This window comes from Myotis myotis, unplaced genomic scaffold (assembly GCF_014108235.1).
Source record: "Myotis myotis isolate mMyoMyo1 unplaced genomic scaffold, mMyoMyo1.p scaffold_m19_p_9, whole genome shotgun sequence".
In the NCBI taxonomy this organism is placed as follows: Eukaryota; Metazoa; Chordata; class Mammalia; order Chiroptera; family Vespertilionidae; genus Myotis; species Myotis myotis.
In genome coordinates this window covers 50,807,924-50,831,526 of record NW_023416401.1, presented here as the reverse complement: position 1 = coordinate 50,831,526, position 23,603 = coordinate 50,807,924, and the positions used below count along the sequence as shown (strand labels likewise).

At 40.5% G+C, this 23,603-nt stretch overlaps 1 protein-coding gene across 1 annotated transcript in view; it reads left to right on the top strand.

The window, feature by feature from the left end:
• Positions 1 to 23,603, top strand: part of CDH20 (cadherin 20) — a 212,004-nt gene that overhangs the window by 152,896 nt on the left and 35,505 nt on the right. Inside the window, exons 2-7 of the mRNA XM_036323803.1 lie at positions 2,365 to 2,414; positions 2,540 to 2,768; positions 15,743 to 16,037; positions 16,584 to 16,703; positions 20,310 to 20,477; positions 22,274 to 22,461. Of these exons, the coding sequence (XP_036179696.1) occupies positions 2,541 to 2,768; positions 15,743 to 16,037; positions 16,584 to 16,703; positions 20,310 to 20,477; positions 22,274 to 22,461 (999 nt within the window). The 5' untranslated portion in view covers positions 2,365 to 2,414; position 2,540. The remainder of the gene's footprint in view (positions 1 to 2,364; positions 2,415 to 2,539; positions 2,769 to 15,742; positions 16,038 to 16,583; positions 16,704 to 20,309; positions 20,478 to 22,273; positions 22,462 to 23,603) is intronic.

The following is a 23,603-nucleotide window of genomic DNA, read 5'->3' as shown; positions in this document are numbered from 1 at the left end:
AAGCAAGAAAGGGGACATCTGCACACTCCACCCATATATGTGCACCTGTGCACTTCGAATCCGAAGCAATGTGCTAAAACTAGCCAGAAAAAAATAAACAAGTGAAAATAATTCTTAGGCAAAATGTACACTTATGAAACACAGACATTAAAGGAAATATATTAGAGTATATAACCTGAGTTCTATCATTATTGAATGCCATCCAAAAATAATAATTTTCTCTATTCTAGAGAGTTTTCCAATAGCCAGTTCATTAATTTTCCTCATATAGAAAAGCAATGTTTGGTTATTACAGAATTAGACTGGTCTAGAACTCACTAAACAGTAGAACTTACCACGGATATAGAAGTACATGAAATAATGTATAAATACATTATGCCCTTTCAGAATTTTGGTCCAAAAAAATATCCAGGAAATAAGTTTCAGGTTTAGCTTCATCAGTTTCATACATGACCTAGGTCATTTCTCCTATGTGACTGCTCAAATGCCAGTGGGCCCCTTAGTCATTTTAAGAGTGCTTTCACCTGCATTATCCCAACAGATCCCTGTGGTAGTCCTTGAGGCAGGTGGGAGAAGCAGTATTGTCCCTGCTTAACAGATGAGGAACAAAAATGCATCGAAGTAAACAAGTCAGAGGTAATGAAGATAGAACGGAAGAGCTAAAAGTGACTGACTCTTAAGTTTCAATCTCACAACAAATGGAATATTCCCTTTACGGTTACCAATCATAGTATTCTGGCAACATTTCCTTTTTATTTTGGCAATATCCTTTAGTCTATCTTCTATTGGCTATTTCTCACCAATCTTTGTCATTAACTCATATCCTGGGTTAAGGTTCCTTCTTCCAGAACATTTCCCCTTAGGAATCAGAGAAACATGAGCTGGGTTTCTATCTATTGGTCCAAAGAGAGGGGACCACTAATACTTGGTAACTCACCTTTTGGCATGCCATTGTTCTTTATTAACAAACACATCACCCTAAATAAGGCACACTTGGCTTGCTTTTACTGAACAATCAATCCACCTTTAGAGCTAGAACTTATGAGGCACAGCCTCCCATTCTGTTTCAAAAACTCTATAGTCCTCCTCGGCTTTTCCCTCTTTCTCAGTCCTCACTGAAGTGATTTCCTGTACAGAAATGAAATGGCCTATTGTATGAAATAATTATAAGATCTTTTTTAATTCCTTTGTTCGTGTTAATAAGCTCGTATTTGGGAGGAAAGCTAAAATGAGTTCTGACGATGATAGGTGGAAGGTGGTAACTGAGCTAGCATCAATGTATTCATTTTAAACCACCTGGAGAAATGGAGCATTATTTCATTGCAAAGGTCTGAAATACCCAAATACACACATTTGTTCTGAGAAGATAACTTCAGCTCTCCACATTAACAGTGACATCTTGGTTGTTTTTGGCATGAGTGGCTTGAATGAATGCTATACCATCTCAGTAAGCCCAGCTCAAGAAAAGATTGATGAGGTCACAGCAGAGGAGTGAAGTCACAAGCTAATCTGACTTCACAGAACAAAAGAAATTTAACCGATGAAAAGATGTCCCCAGAGTAGAAGTCAATATCCTTTTGCCATCCACATCCTTTCAGTGGAGGAAAAAGTGAAGGCTAGACTCTTAGCATGCCCACAGTAACATGGGACTAACAGCATTTTAAAGTCTCATGTGAATGATGCAATGACTAGCTGACCATTCAAATCCTAGAAAGGTCACATTAGCAGTTCCTATCAGTGCATCAGAGACCAAGCAGTAGAGTGTGAAACTCGAATTCCACTATGAGCTAAGAGAATGATTAAAGTCAGAAGTGATCCATGGCTGCTGAGAAACGAAATCCAAGATTCCTAATATTACCAGTAACATGGAGCTGCACAAGATAATTGTAGGTGGCAAAAAAAAAAAAATAGTTAAATTTTGCTTTTAGTTTTTTTTAATGAGCCAAGAAAAGCAGTTGAATTAATGAAAATATTAGTTATTAGCTATAAATTTTGGAAATAGATACGATTTTTAAGAGTTTAGAAGACTGGCTGATCATAAATATTTCAAAGTGCACACTATTAATTCAAGCCAATCAATAAATACAGCATAACCCTCCAGCTACACTACCAATGAGAAGAAATTTATGCATTACTTTTATTCCCACTGAAATTCATATCCAAAGGTTTGGGATTGATTATAGCAAGAAAAATTGTTCTTTTATCGAAGTATTATTTATTAGTCAAACATTTCCCAAGCAATAACATGTTATGACTCTTTAATTTGTTGAGCAGAAAACTGAGTAGTGACATTTCTTGAAAACTTGCTACAATCCCACAGGAAAGAATTGACATCATTACAATGTGTTTTCCTTAACTTGACAGGAAGTCAACTTCAAGCAGATTGACTTGAACTGGGATCTCACTTAGGAAGCGTAAGTATCCAATAAACTGTGTTATTATTTTTTTTTTTTACTTGCAAAATACTCAAGTTCCAGTGGCTTACCATCCTGTACTTTACTTTCTGAAAACTTGGCATTCCCACGTGGACTTCTGGTAGAATGAGCAATGCAAAGAGCTGGCTTGGACTTGGCTTGTCCTTGTACTTCTGGGGATTGATGGACCTTACGACCACCGTTCTCTCGAGCACACCAACACCACCAGGCAAATTAAAAGCGCTCCTGTCAGACAAGCCACAGTTACACTCAAGGACAAAGAGGAGCTGGGTTTGGAACCAGTTTTTTGTTCTGGAAGAGTACACTGGAACTGACCCTTTGTATGTCGGGAAGGTAAGAACTGCCAATGAGAAAGATAAATGATCAGGATATTGAATGCTGAAATCGAGTATGAATTGAATATGAAAGCTCACCTAGCCTGTGTCTGAAGCCTAGGAACAATTTTAATGAGGGGTATGTTACTTGACAGTTAGCTGAATTTAATTTTTACTTTGTCAGATAACCAGTCAGAAAGGAAAAGATTTCTCTCCTTGTCTCCTTGTTCATGCAACTGTTCTGAGTGGAGAGGGGGGGTGTGAGTCGGATTTGGAGGGAAAGCCTGGGCCCCTGCAAGAGTCATTTAAGTCCCAAAAGAAGAAGCAACAGTCTTGGGAATGACAGGATAGGGAAGAAAGAAACTAGGGAATGCAAAGGGGGAAGCATTTTTTTTTTGTTTGTTTGCTTTGCTTTGCTTTTTTCTTCAAAGCATTTCCACAGGTATAGCCTAAGGCCCAAATTTAAGGGGGAGGGAAGAGAATACAACATTCTTCATTTCAGAAAATCTTAGCATGTGCTCTATCCTAAAGGATAGCTGGAGACAATCAATGAATATATTCACAAACTTTATACTCAAATTCCCTTGATATATCTATCATTTTATTTTTAATCCAAGCTTTCTCCTATGTTTACATTATTTGGTTGTTAATCAGAGACCGTGTTATGAAAGCAACCAAGTTTAGAGAAAATGGGAAACAAGGAACTAATTTAAAAATAAATAATTCATTTAAATAATAACTTAAACACTTGTTTAGCACAAACGCTAAGAATATGGGTTTCAGAGACACATGTGGGTTCCAGACTGCTCTGACAAAGGCTTCCAGAGTGACTTTGGACAGGTTCACTAAGCCCCATTAGCCTTTGTTTCTTCAAATGTCTAATGGGGCAAATAAGAGAACCACAACTTTTCAAGAGCTGTCTATATAAACGCTTTCCTCCCACCCACTTTTTAAAAAATATATATTTTTATTGATTTCAGAGAGGAAGGGAAAGAGGAAGATAGAAACATCAATGATGAGAGGAATCATTAATTAGATCCCTCCTGCATGCCCCCCTCCCACTGGGGATTGAGCCCACAACCCGGGTATATGCCCTGACCTGGAATCAAACCATGACCACCAGGTTCATGGGTTGATGCTCAACCACTGAGCAACACTGGCTGGGCTCTCCCACTCACTTCTTAAACCAATTACCTGACTTCTAACCCCACCACTGCACTAAAGCTGTTTCCCGTGCTCCTAAGGACCTCCCCACTACCAAAGCCAATGGTTTCATTTTATTGAATGACACTGCTGGCCAGCTCCTCCTCCTTGACTCATGATCCTTTTTGGCTTCACAACCTTCACAATCCTCTCAGCCTCTTTGCTGGTCCTCTCCCTGACCCCAATTACTGGAGGTCTTATAAGCTCTGCCCTGGGCCTCTTTGCTACCCAAACTCATTCCCTGGGAGGATTCACCACCTTGTGATTTTTTTTTAAATTCTATATTGTTTAAAATATTAAGTATGTCTCCTTTTTCCCACATTGGCCTCTCCCCGGCCACTTCCACCTCTAGTACATGACCTCACCCCCTATTGTCTGTGTCTATTGGTTATGCTTATATAAATGCATATAAGTTCTTTGGTTGATCTCTTACCCCTCTCTGCCTTCCCTCTGAGGTTTGATGGTCAACTCAATGCTTCTCTGTCTCCGGATCTATTTTTGTTTATCAGTTTATGTTGTTCTTTATACTCCACAAATGAGTGAGATCACGTGATATTTTTCTCCAACTGGCTTATTTCACTTAGCATAATGGTCTCCAGGCCCATCCGTGCCGTTACAAATTGAAAGAATTCTTTCTTTTGTAAAGTAGCATAGTATTCCATTGTGTAGGTGTACCACCATTTTCTAATCCACTCATCTGCTGATGGGCACGTAGGCTGTTTCCAAAATCTTAGCTATTGTAAATTGTGCTGCTAGGAATATAGGGGTACATATATCCTTTCTGATTGGTGTTTCTGATTTCTTGGGTTATATCCCTAGAAGTGGGATTACTGGGTCAAATAGGAGTTCCATTTTTAATTTTTTGAGGAAACTCCATACTGTTTTCCACAGTGGCTGCACCAGTCTGTATTCCCACCAGCAGTGCAAGAGGGTTCCTTTTTCCTCACATCCTTGCCAGCACTTGTTGTTTGTTGATTTGTTGATGACAGCCATCTGACCGGTGTGAGATGGTACCTCATTATCATTTTGATTTATATCTCTTGGATGATTAGTGACTTTGAGCATGTTTTCATATGTCTCTTGGCCTACTGTATATTCTCTTTCAAAAAGTGTCTATTTAGGTCCATTGCCCATTTTTTGATTCGATTATCTTCCTTTTGTTAAATTGTATGAGTTCCCTACAAATTTTGGAGATTAAACTCTTATCGGATAAAACACTGGCAAATGTGTTCTCCCATGCAGTGAGCTCTCTTGTGTTGTTGATGGTATCTTTTGCTGTGCAGTAGCTTTTTATTTTGATGTAGTCCCATTTGTTTGTTTTCTCCTTAGTTTCCATTATCCTAGGAGCTGTATTGGTAAAGATATTGCTAAGACATATGTCTGATATTTTGCTGCCTATGGATTCTTCTAAGATTTTTATAGTTTCCCATCATACATTTAAGTCCTTTATTCATTTTGAGTTTGTGTATGGTGTAAGCTGGTGGTCTAGTTTCATTATTTTGCATGTATCTGTCCAATTTTCCCAACACCATTTACTGAAAAGGCTATTTGACTCCATTGTATGCTCTTGCCTCTTTTGTCAAATATTAATTGAGCATAATGGCTTGGGTCGATTTCTGGGTTCCCTGTTCTGTCCCATCTGTCTATATGTCTGTTCTTGTGCCAGTACCAGGCAGTTTTGAGAATAGTGGTTTTGTAATATAGTTTGATATCTGGTATTATAATTTCTCCAACTTTGTTCTTCTTTCTCAAGATTGCTGTGGCTATTCGGGGTCCTTTTTTATTCAATACTAGAGGCCCAGTGCATGAAAATTCATGCCCGGCCTGCCCCCTCTCACATTCCAGGAACCCTCAGGGGTGGGAGGTGACCCAGCCATCAGGGGAAGGTGATGCTCCCATCACATCTCTGCTGCTGCCACTGCTGGCAGTGCAAGCCTCATCCAGCCCTGGTTTCCTGAGCCTCGGGCCAGCCTTGGGCAGCTGGGGGGCTTGAAGGGACTGGAGGACTCCGGAGGCAGGTGGGCCCGGCTTTGCCACATGCCTGCCAACACAGCAGGGCTGAGGGGACTGCGCGCTGCCATCTTGTGGCTGTGGGTGCCACCATCTTTGCGACGGTGTGAGGGTCAATTAGCATATTCCCTCTTTATTAGATAGGATGAATTTTTGGAGAGTTTGTCTAAGTCTGTGAAATATGCCATTGGTATCTTAATGGGGGTTGCATTGAATCAATAGATCGCTTTGGATAGTATGGACATTTAATTATGTTGATTCCACCAATCCATGAACACGGTATATTCTTCCATTTGTTTATGTCTTCCTCTATGTCTTTTCTTAATGTCCTGTAGTTTTCCAAGTATAGGTCTTTTAACTCCTTAGTTAAGTATATTCCTAGGTATCTTAATTTTTTTGGTGTAATGGTAAATGGGATTATTTTTGTTTCTCTTCCTGTGAGTTCATTATCTATACTAATAAAAGGGTAATATGCTAATTAGACTTCACCGGAGGTCTCCCTGACGACCTTCCAGACGTCCTTTCTGACAAGGCCTGGCTGGGCAAAGCCGCCTGCAATCCCAGGCACCTGAGGCTGTGGCCGGCTCAGGCGAAGCCGCCTGCAGTTGTTTACCGGTGTACTGTACGTGGGTGTTATTTTTAAAGGGAATGTAGTGCTGGCTGCGCAGAAGCCGCTGCTCTAGCTGAGGGACGCAGCAGGGCCCAAACCACGGCCTCCTGAGGGCGCTGTTTGCTGGCCATCGAGGCTGTCCCCACTGCGGGCTTCTGGCTCAGTCCGAAGCTTGGGCCAGGAAGCTGGATAGTGAGTTTCATGCTCTTTCCAAGCCTTAGCATAGATTACAAGTTCCCGCCAGGGAACATTGTCTTCTCTAAGTTCGGGCTCTGCTCCCTCATTCACATTCCGGGAACAAAGCCACCTGTTTCTCTTCAACCTGGAAGCCATGCCAGGCCCGACTGTGCGGCCACTGGTTCTAAAGCAGATTTCACACGCCCACATACTCACAAGCACACAATGCCCTGGCCGCAGGTGGACTCTCATCACCCTGCATGGTCTGTGTCCTCGCTCTCTTTCTCTGAATGTCCCCAGTACATATGTGCCCATCTGTCTCTTGGGCTTACAGTTCAGTCTTTGTACAAATGCGCTTCTGTTACTTCATGTTATCTTCAGAGGCAAAATGCTGGAAAGGCGGCATCTGACTGCTTTCTGGGGTTGCTCCTCTGCGTGAGGCTCCACTCCTCTCATTGTGGGCCTGTCCACTGAAAAGCCCTGAGTTTGCATTTGGTTTATAGCCTGGTGATGTGGACCCTGATGCAAAACAACTGTCAGCTTCAAGTGCCTATGCGGTGAGCGTGGGCGTCAGGGGAGCTCTATTACCTGGAATCTGTTTTCAGCTTTGAGGATAACCGGGAGTCTTGGGCTTTGCACCATGATACCACATACAATCCAAAGAACTCTCAGTGGCTTCGTTTCCAATACTTTAACACACTGTAAAATAAATCCACTTTTTTTCTTCTCTAAATCTAAACAATCTTCTGTCATTAAAGTGAACACATAGAAAGAATGTGTTGACATTAGATTTTCACTAAAAACATGTTGTGTCCATTTTCAGAATGCATATCCCAAGAGCGTTCCAAAAAAATGAGAGAGTTCAAGGTTCAGTTCAAGGTTGACTCTCCTGGTAAGGAATGGGGGTGAGGGGCATAATACAGGCATTTCTCTCCAAGGGCTTATAGTCTTAGTTGGAGGGAATAAGACATACAGTATTAAAAAGTTCAGTATTCCAAGAGTTAAAAACAGTACAAGACAAATACAAGAGGTCATATAGTATTAGGCAAGTTTCAAATGAATGGAGGTTCAAAATTTCAAATGGCAGTGGTTATAAATGTTCAACTTGGTAAATGTGCATCTTACCCAACGAACTTACCATTGTAATTTGGCCCTATGGCAAACCTTTGAAAACTCAGAGGCTGAATCTTAGTAACTGTTGTCTTTTATCCTAAAATTGCTTTGATTTTAAAGGCCTCCTTGGTCCTTTTCCAAACCCCTAAACCTTTACCCCCCGCCCCCAAGTTTTTAGTATATGAAAGCTGAGTAAGTTAAGGTTGTTGGTCAAGAAGTAATGCCACCATGATCTTTGAGGTAGAATTTTTGGTCGAAACCTTCCCCACTTCCTTTTTATACCCTGTTTATTTCTACAAATTAAGGTGGTAATTGTCCGCTCTGTTTTGTAAATTCAGTTACTGGAGGAACACAAATTTTTTTAATGTTTCACCTAAACAAGCTGAGTAGATTCCAGAGTCCAAATACTAGGGACTGAGCATGCTGCCTATTAGCAAAGTGCTCATTTAACCTCTTGGGTTGGCTTTTATTTCTGTCTCAGCAATGAAGACAGAACATGCAAACACAGTATAAGCCTCCAGACAAATAAAGGGTGGGGCAAAAGCAGGCTTACAATTGTTTATATGGAAAGTAATACAGTAATTAATCTATATATATAAAAGACTAATATGCAAAGTGTCCCCTCAGGAGTTCGGCCAGGAGACTGGGAGTTCGATCACTCGCTATGACGTGCGCTGACCACCAGGAACAAAGGAAGGCCCCAGCCGGAAGCCAGATGGCCCCGATTGGCACTGATCACTGGCCAGGCCTAGGGACCCTACCTGTGCATGAATTTCGTGCACCGGGCCTCTAGTTGGTGTATAAAAAAGCCACAGATTTCTGGGTATTAATTTTGTATCCTATTACATTGCTAAAATCATTAAGTCTAGTAGTTTTTTGATGGACGCTTTAGGGTTTTCTATGTACATTACCATTATCATGTCATCTTTGAATATGACAGTTTTACTTCTTTTCTAATTTGGATGCCTTTTATCTCTTCTTCTTGTCTTATCGCTATGGCTAGCACTTCTAGTACTATGTCGAACAAGAGTGGTGAAAGTGGGCATTTCTGTCTTGTTCCTGTTCTTAGGGGAAATGGTTTTAGTTGTTGCCCATTGTCATATAAGACTTTTATTATGTTGAGGTATGATCCCTCTAGTCCCACTTTGCTGAGAGTTTTTATCAGGAAAGGGTGTTGGATTTTGTCAAATGCTTTTTCTGCATCAATTGATTTTTGATCATGTGATTTTTGTCTCTCAATTTGTTATGTAATATATCACATTTATTGATTTGCAGATATTATACCAGGTTTGCATCCCCAAAATAAATCCCACTTGGTCACGGTGTATGATCTTTCTAATGTAATACTGGATCCGATTTGCTAAATTTTGTTGAGGATTTTAGCATCTTTTTCATGAGGGATATTGGCCAGTAATTCTCTTTCTTTTTACTGTCTTTATCTGGTTTTGGGATTAGGGTAGTGCTGGGTCTTTCTATAGCATTCTCTAAAGTAGGCCCTTTTGTTAGACTTTCTCACTACCCTTATTTATTTTTTTTCACAGTTCTAATCACAACCTACAACTTATGTGTTTACTTACATGTACATTGTCTGAAGTCCCAGACTAGACTATATAATCAGTGAGGATAAGGATATTGCGCCCATTTTATCCTCAAATCCCAAGTAGCACCTATTACATAGAAGATGCTAAAAAAATATATGTAGCTAAGAATTAAATAAGCTGACACATGGAAAACCGTTAGCACAGTATCTAGTTCAGAGGAAAATCTTAATTGTTACCCTGCAGTAGTTAACAGGTGGTGGTAGTAATAGTTATAGTGCTAATAGTGGTAGTAGTTTTCCCTGACTTCTCCCTTTCCTTGTCTTCTTTCTTCATGCACAGCCAGTCACCACATCCTGTCCACATTCCTTGCCAGTTTTTCTCAGATTCATCTCATCCTCTCCAAGTTCTGTCATTACTGCGGTCCTTCTGTTCTTCATGATTAGATTCACTAAGTAGGCACTGCCTGCCTCCCTGTGGAGAGACTCATCCATCCCTCGCCCCAGGACTCAGAACATTTATCTCCTTAAAGCACCCTTTCCATCACATTGCTCCTCTGATTAAGAAAGCACTGGAGAACTCTTAGCATATAGTTTAAGGACTTTCAGAAAATGACTCCTCCCTTAACCAGCTCTCCCTACAATTTCTCAAATCTAGCCCTGATCCCAACTGAGCTGGGTCTCCTTACTGGCCCTGACACATACCACATTTGTCCCTAACCCAGAAGTATGCCCATGCTACTGCCCTGCACAAGACATGCAGTCACCTACTCTCTGTTCAATTACACTCAAATTCCTTAGTCCCAGTTTAAAAGCCATTTCCAGCATGAACACACCTTCTATCTACTCAGAATTCCAAAGACTTCCAATTACTCAATATCTGTAAAATGTTTCTTCCAACTAGATATACATGGCTACTGGTAAAATTACTTTAAGAAAAAAACATTTCTATTCAGTAACTGCTTTGTATGAATGGACAATTTAGAGCCCTCTTCTCTTCTCCCAAGGGGAGAAACTGAAATGTCACTCCAAGCCTTCCCTACACCTCCCCAACACTGAAAACCCAGCAGAGCATTGCAGAAAGACAAGGGTACCTAACATTTTACTGGGCTACTACAGTACTATGTGTCAGTCAGTCACATTCACACAGAGATCATCTAATTACCATAACAATGCTTTGAGGTAAGTACAGTTCACCACTTTTAGGTAATTAGCCCAGAAAACTTGGCTTACAGAGGTCATTTTCATTGCTCAGAGTTACACAAAAGGTAACAGTAAAAGCCCAGATAAAATATACACCAAAATCTGACACTGAAGCAATTGGCTTTCCTTTATATTGCTCTGCATACATATGGCTCTGACTTTAGACTCAGACCTGAAAGATACACTGAAGAGTCAATGATATTAGGGTAGAGCCAGAAATCCAACCAAGCCTGACTGTCTCCTGATGCTGGAAATACTTGGCTGTGTAGCACTGTCTAGTACTCATGATTAGTGCTTACCCTTTTCTAATTACCCCAACCCAGGACACAGGACACCCCATGAAACCCTAAAGTCATTGGCCAGCCAACACATCAGCAACCAGTGGTAGTGTTTTCATGCTGTTCTGTGTGTACTACCCCCACATGAAGAAGACAATTATCTATTCACTTACCCAGGCACTTTACCCCCTTACTTTCTTTTCAAAGAGAATGTATCTACCTCTCATCCCTTTACACTCCAGGGGCATGAGCTTGTCACTTTGTGCTCTGGAAGATGTCTATTTAGAGAGGCTGCCTGAGTATTTGCTTATTTCAGAAAGGAGTACTGCAACACTTATCAGCTGTAATTGGTGTGGCCTCGCAAAATCCACACTGGGCTTTCCAGGGACAGGCAGTGTCGTGGAAAAGCTAAGTTATACTGGCATATGCAAAGAGAGAGATGCAGAGAGCTCGTGTTTGTGCAAAAATCTATGGTTCCAAATCGTACTGAGGTTAACAACTACACGGAAGCTGTCTAACCACAAATTGAAAGCACTTACTGCACTCCTGGACTATGTGAGGCACTACGAAAGATGGCAAAAGGACTGAAACTCACCCTTGTTTTTTAAGATCCTAAATCAAGTAAGATTGTTCATAATCAGTGTGTTCCCATCATTCACTACTCCTTTGGCTGAAGATCTTACAGACTAAAGAATTATTAGGTTAAGTAGACTATCTACCCATCTCGTTCTGTCTAGGACAGTGGTCAGCAAACTGCGGCTCGGCAAACCGTAGCTCGCGAGCCACATGCGGCTCTTTGGCCCCTTGAGTGTGGCTCTTCCACAAAATACCTGCTCTTCCACAAAATACCGACTTCTGCACATGGGCCGCGAAATTTCAATCGCACTGTACGTGCGCGCCCCCACGTGGTATTTTGTGGAAGAGCCACACTCAAGGGGCCAAAGAGCTGCATGTGGCTCGCGAGCCGCGGTTTGCCGACCACGGGCTAGGAGATTTGGGGAAGAAAAATGTTTTCCCAAGATATACATAACTGTGTGCTGCCAACTCCACTCTAGAAGTTCCTACCTTCCTCTAAAGAGGTGGTGCTCAGTCGGTGTTGGCTGAATTTAATATGTATATGTATATAAAACATTTTGTTAACGTGCCAATTCGCTGAGTGACTTAGAAAAGCTGTAAATGCCTCTTTGCAATTTTCCCAACCAAATATGTATCCATGGCTGGCAAACCCTAATGCTGAATGCACATTACTATGCTGGTCATTAGGCTAGTGTCTCTCTGCTCTATATGCACCTTTCCATACTCCACTTTGTGACACTGGTGCTGGAACTCTGCAAGCCACCATTTCTCCTTTTCCAACCAGTTCCCTGGTGGGTTCTGAGAGTAGAATGCTCTGAATGGAGAATCACCGAGGCAGGAGCAGGGAGAAGGGACTTTGTACTTTTACCCAGCCAGCAACTGATTCCAGTTTCTGAGTTCTTTCCACACTCACAGCACCAGCCTCATCACTACCCCTCACAAATATCAGCACCAGTGGGCGACATCCGCTTCTCAGAAAGCTCAGTTCTGCAGAAGGTGGCTGCTGGGCACACCCCCTCTAAGCTCCAGAATCCTCAGCCCCAGTGGACAGCACTACATCTCAGAGGTCTGAGGCCCAGCCTCCTCCCAACATCAAGATTCTAGGAGACCCAACCTCTGCCCTATGCTCCCCCAGCTGTGTCCTGGTGTTACTATCCCTCCCAAACCTCAGGGTTCCCTTTTTGCCTTTCATGTTAAATTCTTTGCTAAAATAACTAGTGTATGTTTGTTTCCAGATTGGATCCTGAACTGAAACAATTATATTCCCCAGAAACCAATTCTCTGTAAGCAGATCCTGGCCCCTTTCATAGCTGGTACTCTTCCTATTCATAAGAGCTACCCCCTGATTTGCTCCAATCCCTCCCTCCACTCTTCCTTCCCTTGCTCTTACAGATGCAACAGCAAACAAACACTCAGAAACTACTTGAAAGATGCTTGATAGCTCTTTCAAACACAGGTGAAGTGGTTTCACAAATAGCTTTAACTGTAATTGTACATCTCACACCATTTTTTCAACAAAATTTTACTGAGCATTTACTACATGTGAGAACCCACGCTAAGATGAAAGCCACATGGATCCTGACTTCAAGGACCTCAGAGTCTAGAGAGTTCTTTAAATTCTTCCAGCTCATCCATATTAGATTAAAACAAAGATAACAGATCTGAGATTCAGCCCAGACTACTGGCATCAGCCAGCCAGATGGCTCTGAGGAGCCAGAATATCCTCCACAGCAGCAACGATGTTTAGCCTTCAGTTACTTATTAAGCTCTCTCCATGGGCAGAGAACTTAAGCTTGGCCAATGGTGATCACAACTTTGCTTAGCTTTGTTACGGTTATTGAACACAACCATTTAGATGACAAATACAACATCTCAAAACAATCAGCTTCTATTCTTTCTTTTCCCCTAAATAATCTGCCAAACCTTGAATTAACCTGCTTCATTCTAAGTGAAAGTCCTATGCCACATACCTTGAAATGATATATATATCTACATGTATATTTATATGTATATTTACATACATATGTAATACATGCATACATATATATTTTTTAATTTTAAAAAAATCCTGAGATCCTTGCCCTCCTCCCAATTCCATTCCGCTGCCTAAGAACAGAGTTCCACATGGAATGGATTTTCATTTCTTTGTGGCCAGGTTTGAATAAATGGCTTTCCATTCTATACAATAAGAACTGGGCACCTCTGCTTTTTAAACTGAATGAATAGAAGATTTGGATTGCGAAAAATAATAATACTGTATATGGAATGAGGGAATGTGAGCACTTCATATTCTAAATAGAATTCTTTCAGTTGAAAAAATCCCCAGCTATTTTTTCAGTCAATTTTGTTCTCTTATTTCCCTCCCCTAGATAAGACACAGCTGAATTCCTCTAGGCAGCAAAATCACTGCCTGCCTGGTTTGGCCGTGAGTCAACCTGAGATCAGCTCAAAACCAGCCACAACCTCCAGATTCATCCTTGTCTGAGGATGTTGTGCATACATTTTCAGGTGTCTTCTTGGCGTCTATGCCATTTAATCCTCAGCGTAACACTGTCCCAGCTGTGCTTCAGGCAGCCTTCTGCAGCTTTACCACTGGACTACGCATTTTAAAAAGCCAACAGGTTTCTGCCATCTCTGCTACATGCCTGAAGGTTTGAAGGGAGCAGAGAAGAGCTGGACATACTAACACCCTTTTCTTTATGTGTGTATATCATCCTAATCAGCGCCATTTATAGCATTATTACAGGAAACGCTATGCTAGGTGCTTTACATACATTAATTTCTAATGAGCCCTAACAACCTTTTCAAGTATATATTCATATTGTTCTCTACATTTATACAAGAAATTTGAGTTATAAACAATAATTTGTCAAGGGTACTCAGTTATAACTGACATTGGGTTCAGGCCAGATATGTCTGCCTCTCTGGCCTAAGCCTAACACTGGTTGTCTGATAAACTAAATCTCATGAACTTCATCACTGAACTATTCAAAGTGCTAATGATCCCAACAACAACAGAATGAGTGGTGGCTGACTAAATGTAACTCATTTTTGTTGCCCTCTCTCCCTCAGAGAGAGACTGTTAATTATACATAGCACAAAATTCCAGGGTTCTTGCCACCTGTATACAATGTCTAAAATTAGAGATGCAGAAATTTATTTCTAGGCTTAATATGAAAATAGTGTCCCTGCACTCCTTTCAAGAGTATTCACAAAGTAATTTGGGAGGAAATACAGTTGGATGAGCAGATAAAAGCATGTCCCAAATGCAACCATCTACTTACAGATTTGAGTGATCCAGTTATGAAGCTAGGAACTAATCCCCCCGAAAAGAGAGGTGCACTGATGCAAGAAAAATAACCAACAGTTACAGTCCATTCTAACACCTGAAATGTAAGTGAGCACAGTCCCATGAGTGAAACTACACAACGGGGACCACAATCAAAGTGTTACAAGAGCCCCCAAAGTCCAATAGCATTTCCAGTGCAGTAACCATGCATGGCCAACTTATCAATCATTACATCAACTTTTCAGCAAACTTAAAATTGTCATAAAGTTGCTGAAACTCCAAAACTTAATTTATATCAACACTTTCTTATTTTAAAATGCTTAGGCATCTCCATTTTTTTAAAATATGTTTTCATGGATTTGAAAGAGGAAGGGAGAGAGATAGAGAGAAACATCGATGAAAGAGAAACATCAATTGGCTTCTTCCTGCACTCCCCAGCTATTTTTTCCAGTCAATTTTGTTCTCTTATTTCCCTTCCCTAGATAAGACACAGCTGAATTCCTCCAGGCAGCAAAAGCAAGCACAAAACCCGGAGATGTGCCCTGACTGGGAACTGAACTGGTAACCTCTTGGTTCATGGGTTGATGCTCAACAACTGAGCAACACCAGCTGGGCTTTAAAAAATTTTAGTGGAAAGTCTGGGTTCCTCTTTACTCAACTTGTTCCTATTCTCATGTTGGGGACCTACACTTTACAGAGTTCATTCCTATTTTCTATATTTCTCAGGGCAAGGAACTTTAAAAAACAGCAGTAAGTTTAGGATACTAAATGCGAAGTAGAAAAACGTTACTTATTCATCAACCTATATTTGCTCTTTGATACAATCATGTTCAGTGAATATTAGTTCTTTGTAGGCAGACACTGTAAACATTTGAATGAAAAAAATTCTATTTGAAAATTCTTTCTATTTGAGATCATATGTTAGGACTAAATTGAAAATTTATTTCTGACACCTGTTCATTATCCATAATGAGATTTGGGTGCTTTTCCCTCCCAGCTTCATTCAGACATGGACAGGGGCGATGGATCCATCAAATACATACTCTCCGGAGAAGGTGCAGGCATCGTGTTTACCATCGACGACACCACTGGGGACATTCATGCCATTCAGAGGCTTGACCGAGAGGAAAGGGCTCAGTATACTTTAAGGGCTCAAGCCCTAGACAGGCGGACAGGCAGGCCAATGGAGCCGGAGTCAGAGTTCATCATCAAAATCCAAGACATCAATGACAATGAGCCCAAGTTTCTGGATGGACCTTATATTGCCAATGTACCAGAAATGTCACCAGTGGGTAAGATGCAATTCACTGATTCTCATAGAGTGATTCCTCTATAGAAGGTCCTTCTATCTAAATACAGAAAAGAAGATTGTGCAGAATAGCCCACAAACTATGAAACTGAACCAAAAGTGACAATCAAGTCCTTAGGCAGGACACTACCTAAACACTGAAAACAGTCATAGTAAAATATAAAATAACAAGGCTAGTGTTGTTATCCAGTTCTAGTTCTTCAAAATCAAAGATGGATGGATGGATGAGTGGATGGATGGATAGATAATGTTTGGTTCATAAAAGCGAAGCATTTTGGTATAATTAAAAGAGTAATGAAGAACCAAAAACCTGTGTTGTCCTTACTGGTTATTAAGAATTTAAAACATAATTGCCATCCCTAATTTCCAAAGAGGTACAAGATAGGAGTTACGGAAGCTTTACCTAGATAAGGACCCATCCAAGGAAGCAAACATAACATTAGCAAATGCTTTAAGATTGCCCATTCGGGAATGTGTCCAGCCTTTAGCAATTCAATTTGAACAGGTTTCCACTCTCTCTCTTCCTCAGGGACCTCTGTTATCCAAGTGACAGCCACCGATGCTGATGACCCAACCTACGGCAACAGTGCCCGGGTAGTGTACAGCATTCTCCAGGGCCAACCATACTTTTCTGTGGACTCCAAAACAGGTATTTGATGCAACAGTCAAGTCAGGGGTGTTTTTTTTGTTTGTTTGTTTGTTTGTTTTTAAATATATTTTATTGATTTTTTACAGAGAGGAAGGGAGAGGGATAGAGAGTTAAAAACATCGATGAGAGAGAAACATCGATCAGCTGCCTCCTGCACACCCCCTACTAGGGATGAGCCCGCAACCCAGGTATATGCCCTTGACCAGAATCGAACCCGGGACCCTTCAGTCTGCAGGCCGATGCTCTATCCACCGAGCCAAACCGGTTAGGGCAGGGGTGTTTGTTTTATTCCCTAATAATTTATAACTGCTACTATGACAGACCCAACTCTCCTATCAAGGACTCTCCAGTGAGTGTAATAACCAGAGAAGATTGTTATAAAATTTGGGATTAAGACAGCAAAAAAAAAAAAAAGAGGGTAAGAGCAGTGCGGTGCTATGTATAGACAGTGTACAGAGCATGACTGGAGAGACCAAAAGGCCTGCCTACACATAATTGCCTTCTCATTAGCCTTCAAAAAAGCCTATGGTTGTATTTATTCCCAGGGATTAAGGTCTTTTATAACGCTAAGAACTGAGAGGATTGACACATTAACCTGGCTCAATATAGAACCAGAATCATTGATTTTGAAACTAGAAAGAACCCATAGAGAATTCATCCAATCTATCACCATTCACTTACTAGATAAGAAAATTGGAAAATAAGACCTAAAAATGTGCTTCTAGTTGTAGGCATGTCCCCTGACATGTAGTCTGATTTCTTTCGACTGAACCACCCTGTACTAAGCAGAGAAAAAGGCCAGAATGAATGGATACTGGTTTAATAAGGGAAAAGGGTGCAGAGCATAGGATGTTACCCCCTTCTTCCCCCTCCCCTCCAAAAAAAGCCATGTGCTGAGAGGAAGCTCTAATACAGTGGTTCTCAACCTTCCTAATGCCACGACCCTTTAATACAGCTCCTCATGTGTGGTGACCCCCAATTTCATTGTTACAAATTGAACATAATCAAAGCATAGTGATTAATCACAAAAACAATATGTAAGTATATATGTGTTTTCCAATGGTCTTAGGCGACCCCTGTGAAAGGGTCGTTCGACCCCCAAAGGGGTCGCGACCCATAGGTTGAGAACCGCTGCTCTAATAGGAAGAACAGCACAGAGAACTGGGTGGGCAAGGAGCAATGTGGCAAAAAAGGACAAATCAATGGAAGCTTGGTTTCATTTTGTTTTGTTTTCAGCTTAACTGAGAGTTTTCAATGCAGAATTTGTTTCATCTGTGAAGAAGCCCCTTTAATACTTCTGAATTGGGCAGAATAATGAGTATATCCTTATTATCTTGAACTTGTGCCAGACTTTCTCCCTTTTAAAATACTTCCATATCTGAGTCTCTAGATATTCCTGTGAACTTGTGAAACATATGGAAGTATTGTTATTCCCATTTTACATACGAGAAAATTGAGGCCCTAAATAACAAGGAACTTGAGTAAAGAAACTTATAGTTGCAGAGGTAAAGTCAATGGTGCATCCTCAAAGTCATCTCTTTATTAGAAAGAGAAAAAATGCATTTCTACTAGCAACCTGATACTTTTTTTTTCTCCCCAGAAGTCCTAAGGGGAACCAGGCATTCAGAAAATCATATCATAAAAGTAAAAAGTGAAAGACTGTAAATTAGTAGGAGGAAAGAAAAAAAGATTGTAGTTAAGGACTTCTATAAAGCAGTAACTTTAACGATTCTAAACATGGGGAAGAGTATAAGGGTGCCATAGGGAGGGAAAGTATAGACAGGAAGAGGGTAATGTGTCCTTTGTATCTTAAGAGGAGCCTTACATTATTTTGACAGCTCCCAGGGGGAATTTTTAGTGTTAAGGTCAAAAATACATGAAAGGATAGTTACTGCTGTGCCCATAGGGCATTTTAAAAAAAGAAAAAGCTGCATATTTAACTTTAGAATGTTGTTACTAAAATGCAATATATACATTATAAGAGTTAAACTTCGGACTGGTTTATGGTCCCAATCCCTTCCCTTAGCATGTAAAGGTCTATTTAGCCAAGGGTCATGTTGTAAACTTGCAATAAACAATTCCTGGATCTTTGCCTAGGGCTTAAAAAAAGGTAGATAAAACATGACCACACATCCTTGGCAGGATCAAAACACATTTCACTGGAGTTTGATTTAGACCCCCTTAATGAAAGTATTAGCACTGTGCAATGCTGCTTCTTACTGTCTGGGGAAGTGCATTTCTTATGCGTGTTCAATATAAACAACTCATAGAGCAACTTTCATGTCCTAGCTGGAATTCAATGAAGCACAGATGCTAGCAGTATATAACAAAACAGAATGAATATACAACAAAAGGAAAATCAAATTAGAATTCCAACCCTGCTTACAGGTATTGGGGAGGCAGGAAAAAGCAGACTAGGAGTGAGTTCCCTAAAGAATAGTCCTTCATTCTACAAGGGCTCTCAGGGCTGAAGGAGAATTGATCTAAAATCACAGATTTGTGGAAGAGATCAACCAATGAACTTGTATGCATATATGCATAACCCCTGGACACAGACAATGGGGTGATGAGGATGGGAGGGGGGGGTTTGAAGGGGTGGTTGGGAGAGGGCTGGAAGAGGTTAATGAGAGGTTAACAGGGGGAAAAGGAGGACCTATGTAATACTTGCAACAATAAAGATTTTTTTAAAATAAATTAAATAAAATCATAGATTTGCAGACACATATAGCTCTGTTTTCTGGGCCGTAAGCCCCGTTTCCTTTAGGGCAGTAATTCTCAACCTTCTGGCCCTTTAAATACAGTTCCTCATGTTGTGACCGAACCATAAAATTATTTTCGTTGCTACTTCATAATTGTAATGTTGCTACTGTTATGAATCGTAATGTAAATATCTGATATGCAGGATGGTCTTAGGTGACCCCTGTGAAAGGGTCGTTCAACTGCCAAAAGGGTCGCTACCCACAAGTTGAGAACCGCTGCTTTAGGGAGATGGAGCTTCCTGACAGTGCCATGACTGCTAGCTCAAATCTGTCAGAGAACCGTTGCTGCCACCTCCTGTTATATCTCAGTAATGCAGACAGAGGAAATCAGCCCTCTGCTCTTCCCACTGGAACTGCATTTATTCATCATTTGTGTAAGAAGAGCACTTTCTTGAAGCTGGGATTTTGACATCAAGTTCAATAAAATACAGGTGACTTGCATCTCGACTCTAGATATTAACAATGCACAAGGGAGAAACCTAGAACCCAATCTTAAGAACTGGACTTGAGGTTTTGTTTTTAAAAACAAAGTCATTTCGCCCTAGCTGGTGTTTCTCAGTGGTTACAGCATCAGCCTGCACCCCCGAAAGGGTCCCAGGTTTGATTCCCAGTCAAAGGCCCATAGATGGTTGTGGATTCCCTCACCATCCCTAGTCCAGGCACGTGTGGGAAGCAACCAGTCGACGTGTCTCTCACATCGATATCTGTCTCTCTCTCTCCCTCCCTCCCTTCCTCCCTTCTTCCCTCCTTTCCATTCTCTCTGAAAAGCAAAAAAATATCCTCAGGTGAGGATTAACAAAAAAAAAAATTAAAAACCAAACAAAATCAGAAAATTTCTATCCTACAGGTGTAATTAGGACGGCACTCACGAACATGGACCGAGAAGCCAAAGAGTACTATGAAGTGATTATTCAAGCTAAGGACATGGGAGGGCAGCTTGGAGGATTATCTGGGACCACAACGGTCAACATCACCCTCTCAGATGTCAATGACAACCCACCCCGCTTTCCCCAGAGTGAGTATCTAACCAATGAGAGTACAGGTTCTCAGGCTAGAGGAGTCACTTGTTACAGAGATGAAAGAGAAAGACCTGGGTTCCTCTTTAAGTTTAAGTATTCATGGTTCCTGCCCTACACTTATCATGCAATTCTCACATAACCATTTCCCTTCTCTGTCCCATAGCACTAAACCAGTGTTTCTTACTTTTTTCACTATCACCTCCCTAGGAGCTCTTTTATACTTTTTTTTCCTAATTGTCATGCCCTGCCCCTTCATAAAATTAAATATGAAGGAATTAAGTTTTATTGGGTAATTGTGAGCCATTGTATTATCTAAGGTTTTTTCAACTCTCCCTCAACAAGAACCAATTTCTGTCCTCTAGGGGGTGATACTCCCGGCTTAGAATGCACACAGGAAACTAAACCAAAGTAGTGACCCACCTCACCACCTAACCAATCAATTCACAAGCAGGTATGCAGTACCTGCTCTGTAAGAGCATTGGGCATGAGGGGCACAAGATACTTGAAACCCAGGCCTGGGTTTCTACACTCATCAAAAGTTAACCAAGAAGCAGCATGTGCTGTACCACTTGGTTAGGGCAGAATGAAGCCTTCACAATTAACTAAGATGAATAAAGACTTCATAAAAGGATGAGACCTCAACAGGGGGCTGAAGAATATCAAGCATGTAAACAGGCAGAAAGGAGAACATTCCAAAAGGAAGAAGCCATTCATTCAAAAATTATTTGGTTTAGGCACTCTTCTTCGTATGGGATATTGAACAATACATAAAAGAAATGAAATCTCTGCTCTCCTAGAGCTCATTCAAATAGAAATCTGATTATAAGGATAGAAATGTATATAAAGACTTGGAAATAAAGTTGCAAGTATAATTTTTGTTTAATGAAATGAAGACCTGTCTTTTGTGTTTCAAATGTGTTCTATGTCCAATGGAAGTCACTGACAAGTTTTTGAGCAAGGATAGACACAAAAGAAAGCCTAGTTACAGAGCCATGCATAGGTTGGCAGGGCTGGAAACTAGAAGGAGAGTCCGTTAGAAGGCTTTGAGAGCGATCCAGATGTGAAGCAGTAAGGACTTAACGAAAAGGCAGAAGGAGAGAACTGAGACAAGTAAGAAAACATGGATTTCTGCTTCTTGATTTCTTGGCTAGCCAAGTGGGCCACCACCAATGTTTTTTCTATCTTTCTCAGAAGGAATTAGCATTTGGGGAAATAGTTCATTAGGAAGAACTGAAAGACTGAAAAGCAAGATACTTCTTACCACTCTGAAAGGAAGATTCACTGAGATAAGAAATAATTTTGGGCCTGGCCAGCATGGCTCAGTGGTTGAGCTTCGACTTATGAACCAGGAGGTCATGGTTTGCTTCTCTGTCAGGGCACATGCCTGGGTTGTGGGCTCGATCCCCGGTGTGGGTATGCAGGAGGCAGCTGATCAATGATTCTCTCTAATCAGTGATATTTCTATCTCTATCTCCCTCTCCCTTCTTCTCTGAAATCAATAAAAATATTTTTTTTAAAAAAAAGAAGAAATAATTTTGATTTTGTCCTAGCCTACTCTTAGGATTACAGTCAAGCTACTTTGGCCCCTCCTTTCCAAATGTCTAGTACAGTCTGACCTAATTCCATTTGCTTAGCCTCTTTGGATCTCAGTTTTCATCTGTAAAACTCAAGTTTTAGTTGCTGAACCAAGAGAAATATGTTTAGTACAGTATGCCTTATATGATGGGATACTGATGGGGGATTTTTTATAGTGGCAGATTACAAGACTGCAGGTTCTAACCTTTCTTCACAGAACATTATCAGATGAGTGTATTGGAATCAGCTCCTGTTAGCTCCACTGTGGGGAGAGTGTTTGCCAAGGACTTGGACGAAGGAATCAATGCAGAGATGAAGTACACTATTGTGGATGGAGATGGTGCTGATGCCTTTGACATTAACACAGATCCCAATTTCCAAGTTGGCATCATAACTGTGAAGAAGGTAATCCAAATCATTTTAATGGAGTCTTTGAACTGTATATGAGGTGTTAGCAAGGGCCGTTGTACTATTAATATGTATTACTTCAAATCCTATGATAAGCACTCTTTTCTACCATTAAAAAAAAACAAAAAACCCTTATTCCTTTTGCTTACATGTAAACACTAGCTGTGTCATCATTTTACAGACAGGGTATAAGGTCGTGATCAAAATAAATTATAAATATGTCATTTCTCCTAGCTCACTACTTAGCCACTTAAAAAACTGTTGTAGCTTAATTCCCTAATAATGTTAATGACTTAATATTTGTATTTGAATAACTTATTTTTTACCACAGTATGCCATAAATAACAACAAAGCATTTATGAATCAAGAAGTAATCAAGAAGGATTTTTAATTGCTATTTAAAGATCCACAGACACTAATTAGACCTGGGAAAGCTTTATCAAACATAGCTGCTAAGTGAGATTATCCCTTAAAACTTCTTTGCTTCATGTTAAGTTACCAAGTTTTCTGAGTATAAGCTAACAATTTTGTGTGTGTGTGGTATAAAGCACATATGAGTGAATATCTTTAGATGAAAAATAAAACTTTTTTAAATTAAAGTTTTAACATCTTAGTAAATATATATCTAAGGAAATACATTAATGCAAAAACTCACTGATTTAACCTTCCTTCTCTTCTATTTTAAACACATAAAAAAACCCCAAGATATCTTAAATTATCCATTCAACACATATTTGTTGAGTATCTACCTATGTGCCAGGCATTTAATGTAGAGAGTAAATAAAATAGCCAAAAATCTCTGCGCTCATGGAAGAGGAAGAAAATACTCAAAAGAGCAAGTCAGTCAATAAATTAATATATCAGAAAGTGTTAAGTGCCAAGGGGAGGGGTAGAATAGAACAAAAGTGGTATCAGAAGAGCCAAAATGACTTTAAATTTAAATCAGGTGGTTGGGCTGGGCCCCCCCCCCCCCCCAGAAGTGATGTTTATGCAAAGACTTATGGGGGAAGAGTTACAGCATCAAGTTGGGCAGGTTGACAATACACAACCCTGGGAGATGCCCTATAAATGACTTTCGGTAAGAACTGCACATGGCAGCCTGAAGATAAGGAAATGAGAATGAAGATATTGAGGAAAGG